The 13,290-nt window shown below is 36.6% G+C and overlaps 1 protein-coding gene and 1 long non-coding RNA gene across 3 annotated transcripts; one reads left to right on the top strand and one right to left on the bottom strand.

The window, feature by feature from the left end:
- Positions 1–883: 883 nt before the first annotated feature.
- LOC107830799 (uncharacterized) lies at positions 884–5,487 on the top strand. Its single transcript, XR_012709652.1, has 4 exons — positions 884–1,163; positions 1,400–1,493; positions 4,085–4,188; positions 5,019–5,487. It is a non-coding gene; the product is annotated as an uncharacterized LOC107830799 (long non-coding RNA).
- A 364-nt stretch (positions 5,488–5,851) lies between these two features.
- On the bottom strand, positions 5,852–9,073 carry LOC107830798 (UDP-URONIC ACID TRANSPORTER 1-like). 2 transcript variants are annotated; one of them, XM_016658450.2, is made up of 5 exons: positions 8,617–9,028; positions 8,223–8,433; positions 6,940–7,043; positions 6,618–6,846; positions 5,852–6,109 (listed from the first exon to the last, which is right to left on the bottom strand). In XM_016658450.2, the coding sequence occupies exons 1-5, from the start codon at positions 8,673–8,675 to the stop codon at positions 5,963–5,965; spliced, it is 750 nt and encodes a 249-aa protein (XP_016513936.1). In that variant the 5' UTR covers positions 8,676–9,028; the 3' UTR covers positions 5,852–5,962. The 2 variants fall into 2 exon arrangements, with proteins under 2 accessions (XP_016513936.1, XP_016513935.1); XM_016658449.2 differs by having other exon boundaries at positions 8,223–9,073.
- Positions 9,074–13,290: the final 4,217 nt, after the last annotated feature.

The raw sequence follows: 13,290 nt of genomic DNA, 5'->3' as shown, positions 1-13,290 counted from the left end.
CTTAGGGGCACCAAGATGAGTGTTCATATTATACATTGCTATTCATGAAAGATTGCTTACAAAGGATAGGCTCGCAAAGTGGAAGCATGTGGATGATTTGAAATGTCCTCTGTGCAACAATGAAGATGAATCCATAAATCACCTATTCTTTCAATGTTGTTACTCTGCAACTGTCTGGGATAGGATATTGGGATGGCAAGGTATTAACAGGAAATCTATGGGATGGCATGATGAAATGAGATGGGCTATGAGATATGGGCAGGGCAAGTCTGATACTACTGCTATGTATAGACTGACTTTGGTTGGATGTTTGTATTGCATTTGGCAGGAGAGGAACATGAGGCTGTTTCAACACAAGAGGCGAACTAGTGAGATATTGAAAAGACATATTATCCAAGAAATCCATTATAGAGGGTCGAGGTTTCCTAGCTTAAAGAGGAAGATGGAGAATTTGAACTTTTATCCTTAGTAGTGAATGATAGAAGGTTAGAGCAATAGAGAAGATGTGTAGTTGGCTGGATTGGGGCTATGTCCAAGACAACACGTTTGTGTATTTTTTTTCTTGTATTGAGTTGTATATGCTTACTTGGTAAATAAAGAGTTTAGTTACAAAAAAAAAGTGCTTATAAGTTAAGTGCTTATAAGCCAAAAGTCATAAGTTGGTCTCCCCCGACTTGTCAAATTTCAGCTTATAAGCACTTTAGGCTTGACCAAAATATTTACTATTCTATCCATACTTTTATCCAAACACATAACTGCTTATTTTTAAATCAGTTTCAGCACCTAATGCTTATCGCCTACTCTAAATTCATTCTACTTTTCTAGGCAATACGCTTTTTTTTTCTTTTTCTTTTATTGTTCCATAACAATTTCTAAATATTAACGGGAAAATAGTGTGTGTTTCCTATTTGGATGGAAGGAATATTAATTTCCAAAAACATAAATGAAATCTCCGAATACTGATAGAACAAACTCAAAAGTGAAATCACGTTCACGGCTAATCACAGTCGCTATTTAGGAAATACAGTTTTTGGGGTTTCAACAATTGTCATTCTACTGTTCTTTTGGTTGGATTTGATTCAGAAAATTGGGAAGTTTTAAGAGGAACGGAAAAGGCAAGAGATGATTCTGCTCAGGGAACAGCTGGTGACCTAATTTTAACGGTTTGTGTTAAACCCTTTTCACCATTCTTATTTTGCTTATACCAGTGAAATCCCCTTGAAAGATTACAACTTTCTCATTTCTTGATCGTGAAATGACCAAATTTTCACTGTTTGCGTTGAACCCTTTCCCCTTTCTTCTCCAATTTGTTTGTATCAACAAAATTCCCATGAAAGATTTCAACTTTTTGCTTTCTTATATGTGAAATGACCAAAACAGAAAATTTTGTTTGCTGCAGCTTTCTGGTGTATTATGTTATATCCAGCCTGAGAATTTGCAAGTATTGACAAGATAAGCATATAGTACCAGATGGCATTGTGTTCTATATACAAGTATGGTTCGAAAGCTCAGGGGTTGGCATTTCTTGCATTTGGGTCAATTTCCTTTTTGCTGTTTGTTTATGCTGCTATTGTGTCCAAGTTACTTCCGCCATTTGATAACCCCATCCTTGCAGCCATCCAAAATGACCGGTGAATTTCTATTCTTTGGTTATTTATCTTTTCATTTTTACTGTTAAAAGTGACCTATTTTGTCTTACATATCCCCTTTTAGATACCCTGGATACTGAACAAATTAGATATAATTATGTCCGAATTTAGGGACTGGAACAAACCTTGAGATTACAACATTATTTGTAGATGGAAAACTGAACTGAGGGAAGGAGATTAGAGATAGTGATTTGGGACATTAAATGACATTGTTTGATTACTTTATAAATGTTCTTCTATTATTGTTCACCATATTTTAGGATTTGTTACATGGTTGGTCTGTGGTAACAGTTGTTCATTGGTCTTCTTCATTTCGGAAGAGCTTTTGTGAGTTCTGATTATTGCATCGACCAGTATTATAGAGTGTACGTTACTGCACTTGACATATTTATGTTCCAAGTACCATGATATTGATGCCATGGATTATTATTACCCACCAAAAGACGGGGGGGGGGGGGGTAGAGAGGGGGAGGAGAAGAGGCTTGTGAAGGCCTTAACTCCACCCTCCCAACACACACAACACCAACAAAAAAAAATGAACTCTAGTAGGTGTGCAGTGTATCAAAAAAAAAGGCCCAATTTACTTTGTTGTGGTATGATTCAGCTGAATCTGGCAATGGAAGCTCCATGTCATCGTAGATAGAAAAAGATAATGAATATGACCAATATTTTCAGAGATGTTAAGAATATTCCTCTAGGAAACCACAGCAATCTCCTTCACGTTAGAGCAACTTATTCATTGAAAAAATGGGTGTTGGAAAAATTTGAATGGAGTCAGTGGGTGTGCAGTGTATCAAAAAAAAAGGCCCAATTTAATTTGTTGTGGTATGATTCAGCTGAAGCTGACAATGGAAGCTCCATGTCATCGTAGATAGAAAAAGATAATGAATATGACCAATATTTTCAGAGATGTTAAGAATATTCCTCTAGGAAACCACAGCAATCTCCTTCACGTTAGAGCAACTTATTCATTGAGAAAATGGGTGTTGGAAAAATTTGAATGGAGTCCGAGGACCAAGGAGCTTCTGGTTTCTTCATGAGCACATTTAGATTATTCATTTTTCAAAGCTGAACACCGAGTGCGTTTGAACGGCATGATTCAAGTAGCACTCGGTGCATGATCACCTGTTTGCTTTAAGCAGTCGCTATCAAGGGATATGTTTCACTTTTCCAATTCGGAACCTTAAATAAAAGGAAAACACGAGCATGGTGGTAAATGGCCCCCCCACACTTGACTGTGAGAAATTGTTAGTTGCAGAAAAACTTTGCATACACACACATCTTAATAAAAATTTTGCATTTAGTATATAATTAATGAGTCTGACATGTTGACAATGAAAACGTTTGGTGGGAGAACTAGTTTGAATCCTATTTTCATTATAACTATTCTACAAGAATTCCTTCTCCAGGAAACCTTGCGTTCACATTTGGGAATTTTTTGCTGTATATCAATTTTCTTGTCCTATTTTTAGACAATGAAAAGATACATTAAGTTGTGTCATAGGAAAAGTTTTCTTTCCAACTCTGCGTTCAGTTTCATCAAAGATTTTAAAAGAAGGTTACTGTGAAAGTGCTACCTTTTGTCGAAATGCATTGTGCTTGCCTTATGATTTAGTTTTAATTAAATCTTTTAATTTTAATTTTATGCAATGTAGTAGTTCTATTGGTTTAAAGTTTGCAAATCAAACTGCCAGTGGTTTCAGTAAAAACTTTAAATGTTCTTTTACGTGGATCTCTTCCCAACCAGCTACATGTGCTTTACCTCTGCATGCTGAAAAATCAATTTGGAAATTAAATGCTTTTTTTTATCCTACCTTTTACAATGTTACATTAGACAATTGCAAGGCTTTGATTTGAAAGTATCAGACTGGTGATTCCCTTTCTAGACAATTAGTCGACATTTGTTGTTAAGGTGTTACCTGGCTTGCAGCATAAACGTACTGGCATGATAAATTGTTAATAGTTGATTTCAGTTATAATTAAATACTTTAGTTATACAAGAGACTTCAGTTACTTAATTCTGCTTCCTCAGTAGTAATGGTTATGACATGAGTGTGAATGACTGGAACTATTATTGGGAAATGAGGATTCTACAAGATGTGATTCGATTTTGTGATGGTTGTTAACCTAATGTAACCATTATGCTAAAATCAAATCATTACTAAATTTGTACTTAATAAGGCTTTGTAGCAGGAATATCTCATGTTTCAATTGTTTACATGTAAATATGCTTCTTCCCTTTTGATGGGAAATGCAATGGATTCTTCAGATCCTTCAATTTTGTTTGTAACGAAAATATTATGCTGAGGTATACATGATCTTTGAATTATTCCCCAAAATATCTTGCTTTCTGTTGGTATAGGTAGATGACCTTTTTTTAGCTATAAGTAGATGATTTACACCTTTGAGTTGAGATTTTCTTTTTTCTGTTACAGATACTATTGCTTTCTGGTTCCTTTAACACTTCCCATCCTTGTTGTCAAAATATATTTCCATTGGCTCAGTATGAAGATCTTTAAGCATGCGTAGCTCAGACGAGGTATGAAAGCTAGTCATTTATGTAATTTCATGATGATTGTTATGAATTGGTTAGGCTTCAGACTTTGGTCCAAGTTCACTTGAAACCATTTGACATGAGTAGAGTGAAACAATGACATAGTAATTTAGTATGAGAATTTTTCTGGTTGGCAATTAGTCAATTACCCAATATAGTTAGTGACAGATGAGTTACCTTCTCTACTAAAGTGTAGTTATGTTGGGCCCTTTTGTGCTAGTGGCTTTCCCAGAAATTCAGAAGTTAAGAGGACAAAATGAGTATAATGACTTTCTTTCAAATAAATAACTTGCATGCATTTAACAATTGCTTCTGTCCAAGTTTTCTGATGAAGCAAGATTTCTAAAATAAAGTTTTTTGAGGAAGACATTTGTGCTACTAAATCATCCAAGAAACCCATCCTTCTATTATTTTCCAGTTCCATGGGAGCTACTGATAATCTGGACGGCTGTTAAACTTGACTAAGTTGATTTTCCTTATTCAATAGTGTAGCTCAAGTTGAGATTTATTTCGTACTTGAATTTCACGTCAACTTTTTGAAATAAACAAACCTTAAGTATGAAAATTTTGAGTTGTTGGAAGAAAGTATAACTGAAACTATCTACTGAAATAGTGTGGGGTTCCATTAGAAATACAACTAAATGAAAAAGGCAAAAATAAGCTTTTTTGGGGGGAAAAAATCTCTTTTGTTATTTTACTCTAGAATTAAGATCTCAACTAATCGAATATTTTTGTTTTTTTGAAATGTTCATGATGAAAGTCAAAATAGTGGACGTATATTTATTTTCATTATTGATACTTTTGCCTTCTTACAGGAAAGAAGGTACCGACTGTCATCATCAAAACCCTTCAAGAAAGCTCAGTAATTTAACATGACAGAATCTCACTCTGTGAAAGAGGTTCATGAGATTTTTCCCTTCTAACTATATACATCATAGATTTTTGAAAATGCTGTAGCCTAGCATACTTTTGACCGCGATATGTGAAACTCAAAGCAACTTAGGATCTTGCTTCTGTTCAATACCAGTTTGAATAGCTGGTAAGTCATGTAATTGAGAGAAACACGGAGTTACTGTAGTTTTTCTTCCTGAGTTACTGAGCTCAAAATTTTCATGCATCTCTTAATTTAGTTGACATTTACTACAAAATTTACTTGTATCTGCTATTGACCTCCATTCAGCTGCGTTTGTCTATTCACAACTCTCTGTAGATGTCAGTTTATTATGGTTATTGTGTTGGAACTCAGAGTACATGTTGTGAAGCTGCTAATATTAGGTGACATTTTCGATAATGGTGGTGTTCATGTTAGTTTGTACTACTTGGACTAATTTATCGAGTACTTGCTATCTCTACGAGCATTGGTACAGGATAACTCTGTTCGTCAAAACTTACAATTTGACAATCAATCATAATATTCAACTACGTTAGTTGACTCCTTTAATCCTTGGATTACGTACTATCCTGAAACTATTTTCTCTACACGTTCAGCCTCGGTTCCAATCAGAAAGGTTTGACATTTCCATGCTGCAATAAAAACTACATATTGTCAAACCTTTATATAACCTCCTCTTTTGTTCCAGATTTTTTTGGTTGTTATAGCGAAGTCTTGTTATAGACAATATATATTATAACATAGCATGAAAATTGGTTTCATAAAAAGCTTGGCTTTTATAGTGAATAGTTGTTAAATAGTGATGAATGATGATGTTATAGAAGCATGGTACTTCATTAAAGAAGAAAAAGGGGGCCTGATTTCAACTCATTTGTGTCTTCTTTTGGATTCTCCATAAGCAACAACTCCCATCACTGTCATTGTATAGCCCGCGATTCCAATAAAAGTTACTGGATTTTGGAATATTAGTATGGAGATAACAACAGCCACTGCTCCTTTTGCATTGCCTAGGACCTATAGCAGGCCACAGATAATTGAACATGTTAAACATCAGGTGAAAGCAATGGCGTTGCAGATTAGCATGAAAAAAGACGGTACAACTTTAGAACCATTACTGAAAAATATTGTAGGTGCTTGGACAATATTTGGTTGAAGTTTGAAGAAAATTTAAGTTTAAGTTGATAAAGGGTATTTAGAAGTCGTGTGCAAACAACGAATTTAGAAAATTAACCTTCTTGGCCTGAGACTAGGCGTGATCTTTCTTCTGAAGTCTAAAGACATATGGCAAGTTAGAGTGCAAAGATATATGCTAATGACAAAATGGTCTATAGCAGCCAATGCTACAGGTTCTCTACTCCTGGGCTCCAATTCGAGACTTCTTATTAAGGGTGAAAGGATTTCAACCATTCCACCATACCCCTTGGTTATCATTGTGCTTCTTTCTTTTGCCACATTAAACTATACCAATTAGAGGAGAAAAAAAGTGGGGAGGGGGAGGAGGAAAGAGAGATATAACGCGAACCTGGAGTGTCAAAGCACTGGTATGTTTAGTCACCAAAAAATTCAACAAGTTGGCACCATATGCCATTGCAGAATTAACCAAAATAAGTAGGCCAAGGAACCTATGTTCAGTCGCGAGTGTCATAGTGACATCTATAACGTTGGGCTCCATAACGAGTGTGGCAGGCAATAAGACTAGAACAGCAATGGGTGACATGTAGAGCAGGAGATTCATTGAGTTCAGTTTTTCCCTGAAAAACAACAGCAGATTATAGGAGAAATTACCACAATGTATCGTATGGAACAACAGAATGAGTAAGATATAAATAGATAAAAGTAGTTACCCTTCAGAAGAAAGAAGGACCCCTTGAAGAACAGACTTAAAGGCTCTAGCAGCAGTTGCACCTATGCACATTAGAAATCCATAAAGGTGGAAGCTTGGCTCGCCCTGCCACCGATTAATTAAGATTCTTATTAGCCAGTAAAGAAAGAAAGCTCCTCAAATTCTCATGACAATAGGGATTCTGATGTTGCCAAGTTCTTCAATCATAGAAATCTGAAAACTTTTCAACTTGGTTACAAAACTGATTTCAACAACAATAGGCAAAGATTTGGTAGGCTTAATAAACCTCAAACATAACACAACAAAAAGACCATGTAAATAGATTAGTATAATTACTAGTATCACTTTCTTAGAGAATAAAATCTTAAACTAAATTATGAGACATTAAGAATCTCTGAATTGCTGAAAGTAAATTTATTATCTAGTGGTGAACTCTGTATATATGTCATCAAAACACATTCCACTCATGAAATGGTATGCAAACTCAATTTCTTTGATTATCTCAAACTCAAACGTCTTCAAGCATGAAACTTCTATTTAGAGACAAAAATTGGTCTTTATGACAATTGAAACAGAATATGAAAGTAACACAAATTCTATTAAAAAGAAAAGCTTCTGCAAAATATAGAAATGATAAGAATTGTCCACTGAGGCAGATGGAGCCTTGTTCAATTGGTCCAACTATGACTAGCATAAATACATGTGGAATATTACCAATATTCCAACAAAGTTAAATTCTGGACCACAGTGCAACGAACTTAATGGTTGAACTCATCAAATTTAAATGTTGGTCCACCTCTAATTGTCGAGGTGGTATAATGTATCAAATGAGCATCATAAATTCTCAAATCTGATCTCAACAATTAATCTAGACAACAAAAAATCCGACTTTTGATATTTGTGACAAATGATTTTTTTTTTTTAAAAAAAAGGAAGAAGCAAAGATCGACTTTAATGTGGAAGAAATTTACCCAAATAGCCGTTCATATTCATTGTTTATTTTTCTAGCCATATACATAGTTTATACATTGATTATATATAATTATACACATATAATACATAAGTTATATTATAACTCCACGGGCTATTTTTAGTTTAAGCGGTTGGGTGTGCGGCTATTTGGGTTAACTATTCATTAAATAACCCAAAAAAGTCAGAATATTAGGAATTTTTTTTTCATAGCACAAGCCATAGTACAACCAGATCACTTGAAGATAATTAAAACTAACAAGCAATCAACTACTTATTCAAGAAAAATAGTAAGTTAGAAAGTTGTAAACATACCCCACTTGCAATTATAACTCCAGTAACAACAGGAACAAGGCAACCATAAGTGATCCAAGCTTCTTGTTTCCGGGTCATCAAATAAGCAAACAATGCAGTGAAAAATGGGGTTGTGGCACCAACAGCCTGGTTAAAAGAAACAGGCAGATACCTTAAAGAAATATTGCCACCCACAACAGACCCACAAAAGACAATGCTGAGAGTAGCAATCCTGAAAAATTGGGATCTTGATTTAATCCTCTGAAAAGGTGCAATCTTGAGGAAAACAATGGATACATAGCTAAGAACAGCACAAGCTGTCATGTGACACATGGTTAGGAAAATTGGGAATTTAAATCCATAGTTTGATAACAATAATTTGTTAAGGAGAAGGACTCCTATGTTTGAGGAATACCAAAAGGTTATAAGTGTGGCAATGAAAAAAGCCTGTTTCTCTGATTGTGCTGACAACATGATTGGTTCTTGATTTTGAATGTACCCTCTTGTCGATACTACTAGTCCTTTTTTTTTTTTTTTTTATTAACCCGGCTAGAAAAATCTCATCAAGATAGATTGAATCGACGACCCTATTCTCAACAGTTTTCAAGATTTATTTCTTGAAAATTTGGAGGGTGATTTTTTTATTTTGCTTTGATGAGTGTGTGTGTGTTTGGGAACTTTTGTGGGGAATGTATGAAAGTGGAAGAAAGAGAGCAATGTTAATTTGTGCCTCTTCTTCCTTTTCTTCCCCACACGTCCCAACCAACACTTAAGAGATTATTATGGCAGAGTACTTCTTATGTAATGTATTGCGGTATATATAGAGCTCTAAAAAGAAGCGTCTACCAACCAAATCCTTTTTTGAAGTAGAGTTTTAGTTTTGTTAGGCATTGCATTTATTATTTTTAAATATATTAGGATAAGACAAGTCTTAGCAAAATAAAAACTTTTTCTATTTGGACACTGAGAAGTCGGATGACTCTTCAATAATTCAGGGTGATCCAATCTCTTCGACGCTTTTTTAGTTGTATATTTTTTCCATTATTTGAAGGTAAATAAAAGATAGTCTAATTTTAAATTTTAATACATTTAGGTTTTGTATGAAGAAGGGAATTCACATATTTTGTGTGGTAAACTTGATACTATTGAACAGAATATTCGCCACATGTTCGTTGGATCGCGCAATAATAAAATAGGCAGAAACATTTTTAACAATAAAAGTGTTGAAAAGACTATAGTATTCGACCATTGATCCATTACGATTTCTTAATTATATTATAATTTTGGCGTAATGACTTCCTTCCAAAACTTGTAAGGTTTTTGAAAGTCGATACACAAACTTTGGACTTTCTTATTTGAACACTCAAACTCGTGAAACCCTTAACTAATAAACACATTTGACCATTGACCCTACGCGCGTGTATTACACATTCACAGACGTGTCCATCCAGTCAGCAAATGACCAATGAAATTGTTACACGTCAAGGGCGCGAATAAATTTATTAATTTCTACTTTTTCTTCTATTTTCCTTAGTTTCTTCTTCACCATAGCTGTGCAACTTTTACCTGATGGGGATGACGGAGCAAAACGACGTCACCAAACCCAGCCACCATAGCTGTGCAACTTTTATCTGAAACATTGGTTGCAGCAATTGAATGGATGGTAGAGGAAAATAAGGCTTCATTTTGCAAAGATGAACTTCCCTTAGAAGGAACGGGACACAATAATGGATTTCATTTTGCAAAGATTTGTTTCACATCACTATGAAGTGTGGAGACAAGATTATAAGGGAAATCTATCTAGCACTGCAAGTCGGGCCTAATGAGTTCCCGGTCCTATTCTAAGTGACGGATATATCATCGATATAGAATTTTTTTTTGGGAGGCCGTGAGATCATATGGCAGGAGAAGTTCCTTCCACTCTGAACCAGTATGTGAAATTTGAGTGGGATTATCAGGAGGTCATGGTTCATGGAGAACTTAGTCATCCCATCTATTCTGAACACTTGATCCCTATTATTGAAGAGATTGAAAAGTTTGATGGAGCTACTTTTCATGGAACCGGCGGAATAAGGCAGAGTCAATAAACCCAGACACCATTTTCTTCTTCTTTTTTGGTTTTCCTTATAGTTTTTGTTTATTTTTTTAATTTTACAATCTTTTTAATGAATAATAATAAATACACGCGCCAATTGAATGTGACTTGTACGCATTATGGCCACGTAAGATAAGCTATGCCACATAAGCATAGTCAATGGTCAAAGGTGTTTACTAGTTGTAGGTTTCACGAGTTTGAGTGTTTAAATGGGAAAGACGAAAGTTTGTGTATCGGCTTTCAAAAGCCCTACAAGTTTAAGCGATCACGAAGCCATTTCGCCATATAATTTTGTTATCTTAGACTTTCATGTATAAACTTTGCTCAAACCTGTTGATATTTAATGTGATGCTTATATTTTTGTAACGAATGAAAGCAATAAGTGATATCCTAACTAAAGATCTAAAGGCTATTAAATCGTGAGCCAAGCTAACGATCACCTATTACATTATGGAAAATATTTAATGTTATAAAAGTTTTGATTACTATACGATGTAAACTTCATAACAAATTATTTACCTTAAAAACGGATAACAATTGAATTTATATGTGATTTTAAGGATATACGGATTAATTCAATATAAATGATAAATTGCATTATATTAAACAGATAAAAGACATAATAAGTTGTCAAACCACACAAGAGGTGTGATTCCGGACTCAGTAACAGCCTTGGTGATATGCCTGCCTTCGATCATGGACTCACAATAACGAAGCATTGCTGAACAAAAGTAAGAACTTTGAATAATAGAGAAAATGAGAGTATACTGCCTTGATGTGCGTGCTACAATTTCCCCTAATGAATAATCAGACTCCCCTTTATATAGTAAGGGAGTTTTACCCTAAGCACAATTATATAAAAGGTAAAATCTTCCGTTTTACTAATCACTGATCTTCTGCTGGTACAAGTCGAGATTCACGCCATGAATCCAATTGGGCACGAATATCACGGCCCTTTGTTAGTCGCGCTCGATTGTCTAACAACGTTCTCCGAAGTTTAGGTATTTGAATCGGGCTTGGGAGCGTGGACCCGATTCGTCTGAGGGCAAGTGTTTTGCCCGGACCTTGATTCTCGAGGCTCCTTGCCTTGATTCCGTTTTCTTACGGTCACATCTCTGCTCCGTTTACTTCATCGATAATCAGGGCGTCTGAAGGGCTCGATTTTATCCTTACACAGATAGTCCCCTTGTTTCTCAGAGAGTAAGTTTATAGAAACCACGAGAAACGACATATGTGCTTCAATTCCTTCTCCAATACGCTATGACATAAACGATGGAGAATCTGAAACGTCCTCTCAGTTGTGTAATTATGACTTCAAACACGTGTCATTCCTCGGCTGGTCGCGAAACGACACAATCCTTCTGTAAATACTTCCTTCCTTCATTCATTTTGCTCAATCACCGAAGATGTCCTCCCCGAGGTCCGAAAGTACTGCAACGGGGCAGGCAAGGACATAGTGGTCCCCAAATCGGAGGAGGCCATTACTACCTACGTTGAGGGATACCTAAGTGTTTACACTTATCCCTTCACGTTGGGTCCGTTAGACCCGGTCATTCTGGAATTCTGTAAGAGGTATGAAGTATGTCTCGGTCAGATCCACCCATCGCTGTGGAGGATTGTAATCCTCCTTCTATACTTCATAAACAAAATCGACTCATGTTGTCTCACCATCGATCATTTACTCCGCCTGTATAGTCCCCGAATCTTCCGAGGGGACTGATAAAGCTCGTATGCCGGGCTATCAAAGCCTCATTCTCAAGCATCGATGAGGACTAGGATCGAGGCTGGCAGGGATGCTTTTTCTGGGTGAGGACTGTAGACTTGATTCCTACCGAGTTTAGATCATTCCCCGAGAAATAGCATGCATCATGTAAGCACAACCTTCTTTTAAATGTCAATTTTACATTCATCTCCCTTTTCCTCACTAGTGATTATGATGGTGCAGCTGCTGCTCGAGTCCCAAGCATTATCCCTCGGCTCAATGAGTGGATTGAGGGCATTTTCTCACAGATGCCTTATTCCAAGCGCTCATGGCACAAACTCTTGAAGAGCCGTTGGAAGGCTCGTTCTCATGGTATGATCTCTTTTCCGAATAAGTAACATTAGGCTCCCCTTTTAGCATCACATTCTTATTTCCTTTCTTTTCTTTTTGCAATCTTGCCTAAGACCATTGAGCTTGGGCCTTCGGTAGAGGATGGGGACCGGTCCATTGATCCCTATGCTTCGGGGTAGCTCGGGGTTACAGCAGAAGAGAAGAAGAAGAAAAGGAAGGCTCCGACATCTCTGAGCTCGGAGAAGAAGAAAACAAAGAGAAGGTTGGCTCGAAAGACAAATGAGCGCTCTAGCTCTCAAGCACCTAACTCAGACTCACTCTTCTGGCTCAGGGATGAGGCTGAGGAGGATGATCTTTTTGTGGCCCATGAACCAACCTCACGCGATAGTGGGCGGCAGCCAAGGCAGAAAAAATAGAGGTTGATAGGCCGATGTAGAGATGAGGGATGATTCCTCTTACGAAGCTGGCTCTGCTCTATCGGTGTCATAGATATTTCAGGGTCTCCTTCATTCACCGACTCTACGTTCAACAAATCCCGGACGGTGAAGGAGCGATCAAACAAAGGGGCCCACAGTACAGACAATCCCCTTCGTTCTTTTTTTAAAGGTGTGGACTCGATCGCTCTGGAAGACTTCTCCGGGTTGGGTGACTTGGAGGTGCCGAGAAAAGATCTATCTTCGAAGGCCGGTGGGCAGAACTCAAGCCCAAAATTAAGAAACTAGTTTCCCGCCCTGAATATAGATCCCGGCCGTAAGAGGTCGATAATCATTACCATCCCGGAGGATGCCCGGGTTCTTTCTGCTACTATAGGAGTAGCGAGTTACATCCAATGCCTGGTAACCGAAGACTGTGAGCACGTGATTTTTGCCCTATATATGAATAATTCCCAAAATTCCAACAAAATAATTTTTCTTTATTTTTACAATTCTTGTGAATTTTGT

This window comes from Nicotiana tabacum, chromosome 5 (assembly GCF_000715075.1).
Source record: "Nicotiana tabacum cultivar K326 chromosome 5, ASM71507v2, whole genome shotgun sequence".
Classification (NCBI taxonomy): domain Eukaryota; kingdom Viridiplantae; phylum Streptophyta; class Magnoliopsida; order Solanales; family Solanaceae; genus Nicotiana; species Nicotiana tabacum.
This window is presented reverse-complemented; position numbering and strand designations above follow the sequence as displayed.